Source organism: Lichenostomus cassidix, unplaced genomic scaffold (genome assembly GCF_008360975.1).
Source record: "Lichenostomus cassidix isolate B80296 unplaced genomic scaffold, HeHo_3.0 HiC_scaffold_571, whole genome shotgun sequence".
NCBI classification, from domain to species: domain Eukaryota; kingdom Metazoa; phylum Chordata; class Aves; order Passeriformes; family Meliphagidae; genus Lichenostomus; species Lichenostomus cassidix.
In genome coordinates, this window is record NW_028147673.1 from 99,332 (window position 1) to 111,953 (window position 12,622).

General features: G+C 40.5%; 1 protein-coding gene across 1 annotated transcript; it reads left to right on the forward strand.

Annotated features, from left to right (window-relative positions):
* The first annotated feature begins 156 nt into the window (after positions 1–156).
* On the forward strand, positions 157–11,814 carry LOC146420954 (KH domain-containing, RNA-binding, signal transduction-associated protein 1-like). The gene is made up of 5 exons (XM_085047862.1): positions 157–472; positions 6,154–6,281; positions 7,201–7,317; positions 9,728–9,874; positions 11,575–11,814. Exons 1-5 carry the CDS (start codon positions 208–210, stop codon positions 11,797–11,799), a joined length of 882 nt encoding a protein of 293 aa, XP_084903988.1. The 5' UTR covers positions 157–207; the 3' UTR covers positions 11,800–11,814.
* The last annotated feature ends 808 nt before the right edge of the window (positions 11,815–12,622 follow it).

Sequence of the window (12,622 nt, forward strand, 5' to 3'; positions counted from 1 at the left end):
AGGCCAGAGCGGCTCCGCTCTCCGCATGCGCGGCAGCTCTCCGGGCGGGCGGGTGTCACTCCCCTCACGGCGCGGCGGGCGGAGCTCCCTGCCGGCACTTCCGGCGCTGCTGTGGCTGCGCGGGCGGGCGGTGTGGCCGCAGCGCTGCCGCCGCTCTCCCCTCGCCGCGCCCGGCCCTGCCCGCCCTCCCCGCCCCGCCACCGCCTTATGCACCGCCGCGACGACCCCGCCGGCCGCCTGTCGCGGGGACAGGGTCCCGGAGGGCGAGCAGCCCAGGCGCGCCGGGCCGGCCGAGGCGGAGCGGGCCGAGGGGCGAGCGGCGGGGCGCAGCCCCCTCACGGCGGGTCCTCAGGCGGGGCGATGGTCGGCGGCGGCAAGATGGAGCCGGAGAACAAGTATCTGCCCGAGCTGATGGCCGAGAAGGACAGCCTGGACCCTTCCTTCACGCACGCCATGCAGCTGCTCAGCGCGGGTAGGGCGGCTGGATTCTGTGGGTGTTTGTTCGGGTGGATTCTGTGGGTGTTTGTTCGGGTGGATTCTGTGGGTGTTCGATGGATGGGGTGGGTGTTGGGGTGAGATCCCCCGGAGGGGTTAAATTAGGTGTTTTCCTGTGTAATCTCGGCTAAATCCGCAGAGCCAGAAGTTTTGTGTTAAATTATATTGTGTTAGCCCTTGTGGTGTGACCTCAGGCGGGCGGGGAGTGGGGAGAATCAAAACCAAGGGTATCTAAACCAGGAGAATCAAAACCAAGGGTATCTAAACCAGGAGAATCAAAACCAAGGGTATCTAAACCAGGAGAATCAAAACCAAGGGTATCTAAACCAGGAGAATCAAAACCAAGAGTATCTAAACCAGGAGAATCAAAACCAAGAGTATCTAAACCAAGGGAATCTAAACCAGGAGAATCCAAAGCAACGGAATCAAAACCAAGAGAATCAAAACCAGGAGAATCTAAACCAAGGGAATCCAAACCAAGGGAATCAAAACCAGGAGAATCAAAACCAGGAGAATCAAAACCAAGGGAATCCAAACCAAGGGAATCAAAACCAAGGGAATCTAAACCAGGAGGATCAAAACCAGGAGAATCCAAACCAAGGGAATCAAAACCAAGGGAATCTAAACCAGGAGAACCAAAACCAAGGGAATCTAAACCAGGAGAATCCAAACCAAGGGAATCTAAACCAAGGGAATCTAAACCTCTGAGGGCTGAGATAACCGGTTGGTAATTGAAATACAACGCGGTGATGATGCTGAATGGGCTGATGATGATGATGATGATTTTAACGGTGAGGAGAAACGAGCGATGCCCAATTCCTCCTCCAGCTCTTTCCCAGTTTCTAGGTGGGAATGACAGTGGCAGGGATGCAATGTCCCTTAATGTCCCTTTGGACACTGCAGTGACCTGTCCTGCCACCCCCTGACCTCTCCTTTCTGAGAAATCTTGGGGTCAAGGCTGCTCGGGAAAAACCCCAAAAAAAGCCAAAACCCCGATGTAATTCCCATACCGACCCCAGAACGAAAGGAGCTCTGTCCCAGCTTAAATCAGGGCAGCCCTTCCATCCCTGCGGAGAGAGAAACCAAAAAAAGCACCACAAAGAGCCTGGGGAGGTTTTGCAATCCCGGCGAGCCGTTTTTGGGATTTTTCCCGGCTGGAAATCTGTGTCAGAGCCCGGGGAAGGACTGGAAATGGCAGGCTTTGTTCTGTGCCCGGCCGAGCTCCTCGCCTTCCCCATCGCCCTGGCCAATCGCCTGAAAGCTCCGATTTCCCTGGATTGATCTCCCTGGATTGATTTCCTTGGATCTCCTTGGATTTCCCTGCATTGATTTCCCTGGATTTCCCCGGGTTTACTTCCCTGGATCTCCCTGGATTGATATCCTTGGATCTCCGTGGATTGATATCCTTGGATCTCCCTGGCTTGATCTCCCTGGATCTCCCCTGATCTCCCTTTATTTCCCTGGGTTTCCCTGGATTTATTTCCCTGGATTGATCTCCTTGGATATCCCTGGATTGATCTCCCTGGATCTCCCTTTATTTCCCTGGGTTTCCCTGGATTTATTTCCCTGGATTGATCTCCTTGGATATCCCTGAATCTCCTTGAATTTCCCTGGATTTATTTCTCTGGATTTCCCTGGATTTCCCTGGATTGATTTCCCTGGATCTCCTTGGATTTCATTGCATTTGTCTCCCTGGATTTCCTTGGATTTCCCTGGATTGATTTTCCTGGATTTCCCTGGGTTTATTTCCCTGGATCTCCCTGGATTTCCTGGGATTGATTTCCTTGCATTTCCCTGGATCTCCTTGGATTTCCCTGAAATTATTTCCTTGCATTTCCCTGGATCTCCTTGGATTTCCCTGAAATTATTTCCTTGGATTTCCCTGGATCTCCTTGGATTTCCCTGAAATTATTTCCTTGGATTTCCCTGGATCTCCTTGGATTTCCCTGAAATTATTTCCTTGGATTTCCCTGGATCTCCTTGGATTTCCCTGAAATTATTTCCTTGGATTTCCCTGGATCTCCTTGGATTTCCCTGGGTTTATTTCCTTGGATTTCTCTGGATCTCTCTGGATCTCCTTGGATTTCCCTGAATTTATTTCCCTGGATCTCTCTGGATTGATCTCCCTGGATTTCCCTGAATCTGCCTGGATTTCCCTGGGTTTGTCTCCCTGGATCTCCCTGGATCTCCGTGGATTGATTTCCCTAGATCTCCCCTCCATCCAGCCCATTCAGCTCCTTCCAGCTTAAAACAGGGAATAAATTCAAACATTCCCTGCCCCTTCCTGCTTTCCCTGCTCGGTGGGGATTTAACCTCCCCAGTTTTTAAATTATTTATTTAAATTATTTATTTTCACTGCAAATGCTGAGGTTTGGTGCAGCTGGAGAGGCTTTATGAGGTTTTCATAACGAATTCCATAATTCCTGGGAATTGCTGTCTCTCCCATTGTGCAAAAAAACCGGGAGAGATCATCACTGGGCAGCGTCCTGCTTGAAATAAATGAGTTTTGTAATGGGATTTTCCATCACTTTAATGGGTTTGATTGATAAAATCCTCAAGGTTTGGTTGATAAAATCCTCCTGGCCAAAGGAAACCCCAGGAGTTTGCAAATTCCCACACAGAGAGCAAAGCCTCCCTCACTTGAGGGGGGTAAGGAGGATTTTGGAGGGTTTTTTATTAATTTTAAATTGATTAAAGTTTTAGAAAAAGTTGCTGATTGCAGCTTTGGGAGGCTTCAGGTTGGAACAGCTCCAGGTGTTTCGTGATTCTTTGGATATTTTAAAAATCACCATTTTTTGGGAGCATTCTCAGGGTGAGCTGAGCAGGGAGACAATAAGGAAGAATTTGAGGTAAAAATGATGGTTTTAGGTAATTTTTTTTTGCCTGGGTGATCCCCAGCCTGCTCTGGATTCCTGGGAATTTCCGACTGCTGTGCTTTGGAATTCCACTCTGGGCCAAAGATGTGCTGCAGAATGACTTCCAGACACAGAAATCATCCCCAGTGGCAGCAGAATTCCTTTTCCAGCCTTTATTTTATTTTATTTTATTTTATTTTATTTTATTTTATTTTACTTTATTTTATTTTATTTCTCCAGGGGTGGAAGTTGCTCAGCCTGCCTGCCTCAGGGAGGGAGCCCTGCAGGAATTCTGCTTTCATTTCTGTAAAAATATCATATTAAAGCACTGTGGTGACCCTGAGGCTGCGTTTCCACAGGGAATTGGGGTTTTTTTAGGAGCAAGGAGTGATTGGGTTATTTTGGATTCCTGATCCATGGACTCTGGGATGAAATTTGCCACATTTAGGGTTCTGTTCCCCTAAATAACAAAGAGAATAAATTAATAAATAATAAAGAGAAACTGGGATTTCTTGCATGATCAAACCCAATCCACATTTCCCTTCCTGAGATGAAATTGGCCACATTTAGGGTTCTGTTCTCCTAAAGAGAAACTGCAAACAGGGATTTCTTGCATGTTCAAACCCAATCCACATTTCCCTCCTGGGGTTTAGGGTCTGTGTGACTTTCCTCTTCCACAGCAACCAGCAAATCCCTTTTTTCCCTTTGGATTTATGCAGTGAAGAGCTCAGAGAAGCTGCTGGTGGTGTGATGTGTGTAAATTTGTGTGTAGAAACTGTAGATTTTGAGGTTTTTTGGCGATTTTAGCCATTTTTATCTCACAGAGAGACTCCAGGGGAAAAGAGCTGCTCAGCTCTGAGCTTCCCAAGGCTGTGGCCATTCCTGTTCCCACTTTTCCATCCCAGGGGCTTCTCCCACATCCCACATCCCACAGCTCACCTCTTTCCTGCCTTCCCAAGTGGATTTTTTGCCATTTTCCCCCAATATCTCGGGCTGGTTATCCCAAAATCATTTCCCTGTTGTACTTCCATGTCCGTATTTTGTTCCATTTTGACAGTTTGGGATCACAGTTGTCACGCTGAACTTGTCCCACGTGGATTCCAGGCTGTGCTGAAGTGGAGATTCCCTCAATTCCTGCCTTCCCAAGTGGATTTTCTTCATTTTCCCCAATATCTCAGGCTGGGTTATCCCAAAATCATTTCCCTGTTGCACTTCCCAATCCATATTTTGTTCCATTTTCAGTGTTCTTAGCTGTTTCCACTGCTGTGACCATTCCTGTTCCCACTTTTCCATCCCACAGCTCACCTTTTTCCCGGATTTTCTGAGATTCCCTCAACTCCTGCCTTCCCAAGTGGATTTTTTGCCACTGTCCCCAATATCTCAGGCTGGGTTATCCCAAAATCATTTCCCCATTGCACTTCCATATCTGTATTTTGTTCTGTTTTGACGCAATGTTAGCTGTTCTCACTGCTGTGGCCATTCCTGTTCCAAATTTTCCATCCCAGGAACTTCTCCCACATCCCACAGCTCCCCTTTTTCCTGGATTTTTTGATATTCCCTCAATTCCTGCCTTCCCAAGTGGATTTTTTGCCATTTGTCTCAGGCTGGGTTATCCCAAAATCATTTCCCTGTTGCTCTTCCCAATCCGTATTTTATTTAATTTTGGCAGCAATGTTAGCTGTTCCCATTGCTATGACCATTCCAGTTCCAAATTTTCCATCCCAGGAGCTTCTCCCACATCCCACAGCTCACCTTTTTCCCGGATTTTCTAAGATTCCCTCAATTCCTGCCTTCCCAAGTGGATTTTTTGCCATTTGTCCCCAATGTCTCAGGCTGGGTTATCCCAAAATCAGGGAGCCAAGAGGCTGCTGGGAGGGGAAATCCAAAATTCAGGTTTTTTATCCCAATTCTGTGTCATGGTTTGAACTTCCCTCACTGGAAATCTTGGAGGTTTTTGTCCACATCTTCCAGCTAAACCCCAATTTATATTCCTGGGCTTGTAACAAAATAATTAAAATAATGATGATTCAATGAGGTTTCCTTTTAAAATAGTGATTATTTGGTGACATTTCCTTTTGAAATAGTGATTATTCCATGAGATTTCCCTTTAAAATAGTGATTATTCAATGAGATTTCCTTTCAAAATACTGATTATTCCATGAGATTTCCCTTTAAAATAGTGATTAATCTATGATATTTCCTTTTAAATTAGTGATTATTCTATGAGATTTCCTTTTCAATTAGTGATTATTCGATGCCATTTCCTTAAGGAAATGATTTATTTGGATTTATTTTTTTTTTTCCTTGTGGTCAGAGATGCTTCTCAAGCCAGGGAGTTGTGCTTGTTTATAAAACTGGTGCTGATTCCTCATCCAATTTCTGTCACATTAGGGCAAAAAAACTAATTTTAGTGTAATTTTTTGGGGTTTTTTTTGTAGGTTTAGGGTGAATGCTGCATTTAGAGCAATTTTCTTTTGGGTTCTCCAAATATTTGCTTTTATTTTGATCCATAATCCCATTTTTGGAGGGAATTTTGGCAGTTTGGGGGAAATTCTGGCTTTTTTTTTGGGAAATTTTGGCATATTTTTGGGGGAAATTTTGGCCTTTTTTTGAAATTTTGGCGCTTTTTTTAAATTTTGGCATTTTTTGGGAAATTTTGGCATTTTGGGGGAAATTTTGGCCTTTTTGGGGGGAAATTTTGGCTTTTTTTTTAATTTTGGCATTTTTGGGGGAAAATTTTGGCATTTTTAAAGGATTTTTATCCATCCCATTCCACCTCTAACCCTATTTTAATCCCATTTAGAAATTGAAAAAATCCAGAAGGGAGAAAGCACCAAGAAGGAGGAGGAGGAGAATTATTTGGATTTATTTTCCCACAAGAATATGAAACTGAAGGAAAGAGTTCTGATCCCTGTCAAGCAATACCCCAAGGTGAGGAATTGGAAAAAAAATCCCCAAAAATTAAAAATTCTGGGATTTGCTGCTTTTTCTGAGGGATTTGGGTTGGAAATTTGGATTTGAAATGATTTATTTTTATGGATTTATTTATATATTGTGTTAGTATTTGGGTTTTATTTATTTATTTATTTGTTTGTTTTATATTTATTTTTGAAATTTAAATTTTTCTGTGTGGTTTTGGTTGGTGAGGTGAGGAGAGAATGGAGGGAGTGAGTTTTTTTGGGGTTTTTTGGGGGATTTTTGGGGATTTTTAGAACTTTTTGCTTGTTTGGTTGGTTTTTTGATTTTTGAGGGGAGTTTGTGGGATTTTTGGTGGGTTTTTTGTAGTTTTTTTGTGGATTTTGGGGGTTTTTTGTAGATTTTTTGTGGGTTTTTTGTGGATTTTTAGAGGGGTTTTTATAGGTTTTTTTGTAGATTTTTGAGGGGTTTTTAGTGGATTTTTGGGTTTGGTTTTTTTTGTAGGTTTTTGATGGATTTTTTGGGTTTTTTTGTAGGTTTTTGGTGGATTTTTGGGGGTTTTTTGGTAGGTTTTTTGTGAATTTTTGGGGTTTTTTCCTAGGATTTTTGTGCATTTTGGGGGTTTTTTTGCTGTTTTTTATGGATTTTTTTGGTGGATTTTGGGTCGTTTTTTAATGTTTTTTTTGGTTTTGTTGGTATTTTTTGTGTGTTTTAGTTTTGTTTTGATTTTCTTTGTTTTGTTTTTTGGGTTTTGGGTTCGGTTTGGGTTTTTTTTTCCTTTTATTTTTGGATTTTTTTTATATTTTAATACCTTTTTTGCTGCTTTTTTTTTTGGCTTTTTTTTCTCCTCCAACACCACATCCAGCAAAACCTTTTCATCCCAACTTCCCACCTCTGCACCTCATTTTATTTCATTTTTTTCCTCCATTTCCAGTTCAACTTTGTGGGGAAGATTTTGGGACCTCAAGGCAACACCATCAAGAGACTTCAGGAGGAAACTGGAGCTAAAATCTCTGTGCTGGGAAAAGGGTCAATGAGAGACAAAGCCAAGGTGAGGAGAAAAAACCAAAAAAAATCCCTTTTTTATCACTTTTAGAAATAATGACTAAAATCTCTGTGCTGGGAAAAGGGTCCATGAGGGACAAAGCCAAGGTGAGGAGAAAAAATACCCAAAAAATCCCTTTTTTATCACTTTTAGAAATAATGACTAAAATCTCTGTGCTGGGAAAAGGGTCCATGAGAGACAAAGCCAAGGTGAGGGAAAAAAACACCCAAAAAATCCCTTTTTTGTCACTTTTAGAAATAATGTAGAGAATTTTACAATAATCTCTTAATAAAATTTTTTTAAAGATAAAATAATAAAATAAAAATAATAAAATAATAAAATAATAAAATAAAAATAATAAATATATTATTAATAATAAAATAATTTTAGAAAAATCTCTGTACTGGTAAAAGGTTCCATGAGAGACAAAGCCAAGGTGAGGGAAAAAAACCAAAAAAATCCCTTTTTTGTCACTTTTAGAAATAATGTAGAGAGTTTTAGAATCATCTCTGTTAATAAATTTTTTTAAAATAAAATAATAAAATAATTTTAATAAAATAGTAAAATTAAAATAATAAAATAATAAAATATTAGTAATGATAAAAATATAAATAATAAAATAATAAAATTATTTTAGAAAAATCTCTGTGCTGGGAAAAGGGTCCATGAGAGACAAAGCCAAGGTGAGGGAAAAAACCCCAAAAAATCCTTTTTTTGTCACTTTTAGAAATAATGACTCTCCAATAATTGTGTAAAAAATTAAATCTGACAAAAAGAATTTTTATATAAACCAGACAATTTTTTAAAATTTTTTTTAAATTTTATATATATATTTAAATTTTTTAATTTTTAAATTTTTTTTTATTGAAAGATGAACCACAAAATTGATGAAATAAAGATTAATCCGAAGTCCTCCCTGAACAGCCATTTGCTAAAGGAATATTTTCACCCTCCAGAAAAAGATAAAAATCCCTATTTTTAGATTTCTCTCTGAAATCTTTAAAAATTCTTAAATTCTTAACTGGAGATGTTGGAGCAGTTTGTTCCTGATACTCTTTGGTGAATCACAGAGTGCTTTTAACAAGAAAAATAAAGAAAATAATGGGAAAATATGGGTTTTTTTCATTCCTGATGACTTTGAAAACTGAGCTAAGAATCAGCAGAGCTGAAGCTATATTCTGATTTTATTTTAGCACTAAACTAAAAAAGGTTTTGACACTTCCAGGTTAAATATTTATAAAAATATATATATTACCTATTTCTTATTATTTATCTATCTTATCTTTATATTTTATCCATTTTTTACCTTACTATTCATTTAAATGTGGTTTTCTTCATTCCAGGAGGAAGAGCTTCACAAGAGAGGAGATCCAAAATACACTCAGAGATTTTATCTTTAAAATCTTTTATCTATCATCTATTTTATATGTTATATTGTATTTTCTCTCATTATTTCACTCCAGGAGGAAGAGCTCCACACGGGAGGAGATCCCAAATCTTTAAAGTCTTTTATCTATTACCAATTTTATATTTAATTTTTTTCTCTCATTATTTGTTTCATTCCAGGAGGAGGAGCTCCACAAGGGAGGAGATCCCAAGTACACTCACAGATTTTATCTTTAAAATCTTTCATCCTTTACCAGTTTTATATTTGATAAAATCTTCCATCCATCACCTATTTTATATTTTATATTTTATATTTTATTTTCCCTCATTATTTCCCTGCAGGAGGAGGAGCTGCGCAAGGGAGGAGATCCCAAATATGCTCACAGATTTCATCATTAAAGTCTTTTATCTATTACCAGTTTTATATTTGATAAAATCTTTCATCTATCACCTATTTTATATTGTATTTTCTCTGATTATTTGTTTCACTCCAGGAGGAGGAGCTCCACAGGAGAGGAGATCCCAAATACCCTCACAGATTTTATCTTTAGAATCTTCCATCTATCACCTATTTTATATTTTATTTTCTCTCATTATTTCCCTGCAGGAGGAGGAGCTGTGCAAGGGAGGAGACCCCAAGTATGCTCACAAATATTATCTTTAATATAAATATAAAATATAAATTTTATATTTATTTTTTTGTTTCATTCCAGGAGGAGGAGCTCCACAAGGGAGGCAATCCCAAGTATGCTCACAGATATTATCTTTAATATAAATATAAATTTTATATTTATTTTTTCTCTCATTATTTCCCTGCAGGAGGAGGAGCTGTGCAATGGAGGCGATCCCAAATACGCTCACAGATTTATATTTAATATAAAATATAAATTTTATATTTATTTTTTCTCTCATTATTTCCCTGCAGAAGGAGGAGCTCCACAAGGGAGGCGATCCCAAGTACACTCACAGATTTATATTTAATATAAAATACAAATTTTATATATTTTTTTCTCTCATTATTTCATTCCAGGAGGAGGAGCTGCGCAAGGGAGGAGATCCCAAATACGCTCACCTCAACATGGACCTGCACGTGTTCATCGAGGTGTTTGGCCCTCCCTGCGAGGCTTATGCGCTCATGGCTCACGCCATGGAGGAGGTCAAGAAATTCCTCGTCCCGGTGCGTGTGCTTGGCGATTCTATGGGGTGGATTTGCTCTATATTTTGATTTTTTAGGGATGGATTTGGCTCCATTTTCTGATTTTTGGGGATGGATTTCCTCCATATTTTGATTTTTGGGGATGGATTTCCTCCATATTTTGATTTTTGGGGATGGATTTGCTCCATTTTCTGATTTTTGGGGGATGGATTTGGCTCCATTTTCTGATTTTTAGGGGATGGATTTGCTCTGTATTCTGATTTTTGGGGGATGGATTTGCTCTGTATTCTGATTTTTAGGGGATGGATTTGCTCTGTATTCTGATTTTTGGGGGATGGATTTGCTCTGTATTCTGATTTTTGATGGATGCGATTTGCTCCTCCTGCAGTGTTCTATGTGTGATGCAGCTTCACTGAATCCTTCAGGAAGGCATTTTTTATTCCCCTAATTGCAAATAAAAAGACCAAAAAATTCCCAGAGTGATGATATAAAACACTTGGAGTTGGGATTTCTCTCCCAGGATGAGCTATTTTATTTTCCTGCTAAACTGTGCCCTCCTGGCTCACGCCATGGAGGAGGTCAGGAAATTCCTCATCCCAGTGGGTGTCCTTTTTGATTTTTGGGGACGGATTTGGCTCCATCTTTTGATTTTTAGGGATGGATTTGCTCCATATTTTGATTTTTGAGGGATGGATTTGCTCCACATTTTGATTTTTGGAGGATGGATTTGCTCCATATTTTGATTTTTAGGGATGGATTTGCTCCACATTTTGAGTTTTTAGGGATGGATTTGCTCCATATTTTGATTTTTAGGGATGGATTTGCTCCACATTTTGAATTTTTAGGGATGGATTTGCTCCATATTTTGATTTTTGGGGATGGATTTGCTCCATATTTTGATTTTTGGGGGATGGATGGATGTGCTCCTCCTGCAGTGTTCTCTCTGTGTGGCAGCTTCACAGAACCCTTCAGGATTCTGAAGGAATCATGGTTAAAAAGACAAAAAAATTCCCTGACTGATGACATAAAACACTTGCAGTGGGGATTTCTCTCCCAAGACAATCTGGGAAACTTTTAAGTTATTTTATTTTCCCCCCTAAACTTACTTCTAACTTCTTTTATTCTTCCACTAAGGAGAACACTTTTTTCCCAAAAAAGCCACAGCAAATCCCAGTAAAATCTGAACCAAATTCCACCCAGTTATTTTCATCCCAGAGTTTTCTCCCAGCTAACTCTCTCCTTTTTTCAGGAGTTACTTACTTTTAACTCATTTTATTCTTCCACTAAGAAGAACACTTTTTTCCCCAAAAAAGCCACAGCAAATCCCAGTAAAACCCAAATTATCCACCCAGTTATTTTCATCCCAGAGCTGTTCTCTCCAGCTAACTCTCCCTTTTTTCAGGAGAGAGTTACTTACTTCTAATTTATTTTATTCTTCCACTGAGAAGAATCCATTTTTCGCCAAAAAAGCCACAGCAAATCCCAGTAAAATCTGAACCAAATTCCACCCAGTTATTTTCATCCCAGAGTTTTCTCCCAAGCTAATTCTCCCTTTTTTTCAGGAGAGAGTTACTTACTTCTAATTTATTTTATTCTTCCACTGAGAAGAATCCATTTTTCCCCAAAAAAGGCACAGCAAATCCCAATAAAATCTGAACCAAATTCCACCCAGTTATTTTCATCCCAGAGTTTTCATCCCAAACTAACTCTCCCTTTTCCAGGACATGATGGATGACATCTGCCAGGAGCAGTTCCTGGAGCTCTCCTATCTCAACGGGGTCCCAGAGCCCACCCGTGGCCGAGGTGTCCCTGGGAGGGGCAGAGGAGCAGCCCCACCACCCCCTCCTCCTGTCCCAAGGTATGCTGCCCAAAATCCCAGCCCAAAAATCCCCAAAATTCACACCACAGGAGGTTATGAAGTTCCTTCTTGCTTGGGGTTTGGCTGAGGTTTTCCAGGCTTGTCACAATGTTTGGGGTTCTGCAGGGGGTGATTCCTGGGGGATTCCCCTCCTCCTGTCCCAAGGTATCCTTCCCAAAATCCCAGCCCAAAAATCCCCAAAATTCACACCACAGGAGGTTATGAAGTTCCTTCTTGCACATCTGGGGTTTGGCTGAGGTTTTCCAGGCTTGGCACAGTGTTTGGGGTTCTGCAGGGGGTGATTGCTGGGGGGTTTGGGGTGGCTGGGATTTGGGATTCCCTGCCCAAAGTTCTGCAGCAGATTTGTTTCTTTGCCTGTTTACAGACATTTATTTCTTGTCTTTCTACACCTAAACCAGCAAAATCCTCAGCCCAGAGGAGGTCTTTGTACCTCCTGCAACACCAGTGTTAATTGGTGGGACAATTAGTATGTTAATTTGAAGTGGAATTCCCTGGTCAAAGTTCTGTATCAGATTTATTCCTTTGTCTGTCTACAGACAGATTCATTCCTTGTCTTTCCACACCTAAACCAATCTCTAAAATCTCTAAATTGAACATAAATAAAACAAACCCCAAATCCTCACCTTGGGGGTGATTCTTACACCTCCTGCAACCCCACAGTGTTAATTGGTGGGACAGGATCCTTTAAAGTGAAATTCACTGGTCAAAATTGTCTGATTTATTCCCTTGCCTGTCCACAGACAGATTCATTCCTTGTCTTTCCACAGCTGAACCAGTCTCTAAATTCTCTAAATTTAACATAGATAAAACAAACCCTAAATCCTCACCTCGGGGGAGATTCTTACAAATAAAACAAACCCCAAATCCTCACCCCAGAGGACATTCTTACC

Coding starts and splice junctions, on each gene's coding strand:
- LOC146420954 (XM_085047862.1), top strand. CDS start 208: ATGCACCGCCGCGACGACCCCGCCGGCCGCCTGTCGCGGGGACAGGGT. Junction 473..6,153: donor CATGCAGCTGCTCAGCGCGG/GTAGGGCGGCTG, acceptor AATCCCATTTAG/AAATTGAAAAAATCCAGAAG. Junction 6,282..7,200: donor CTGTCAAGCAATACCCCAAG/GTGAGGAATTGG, acceptor CTCCATTTCCAG/TTCAACTTTGTGGGGAAGAT.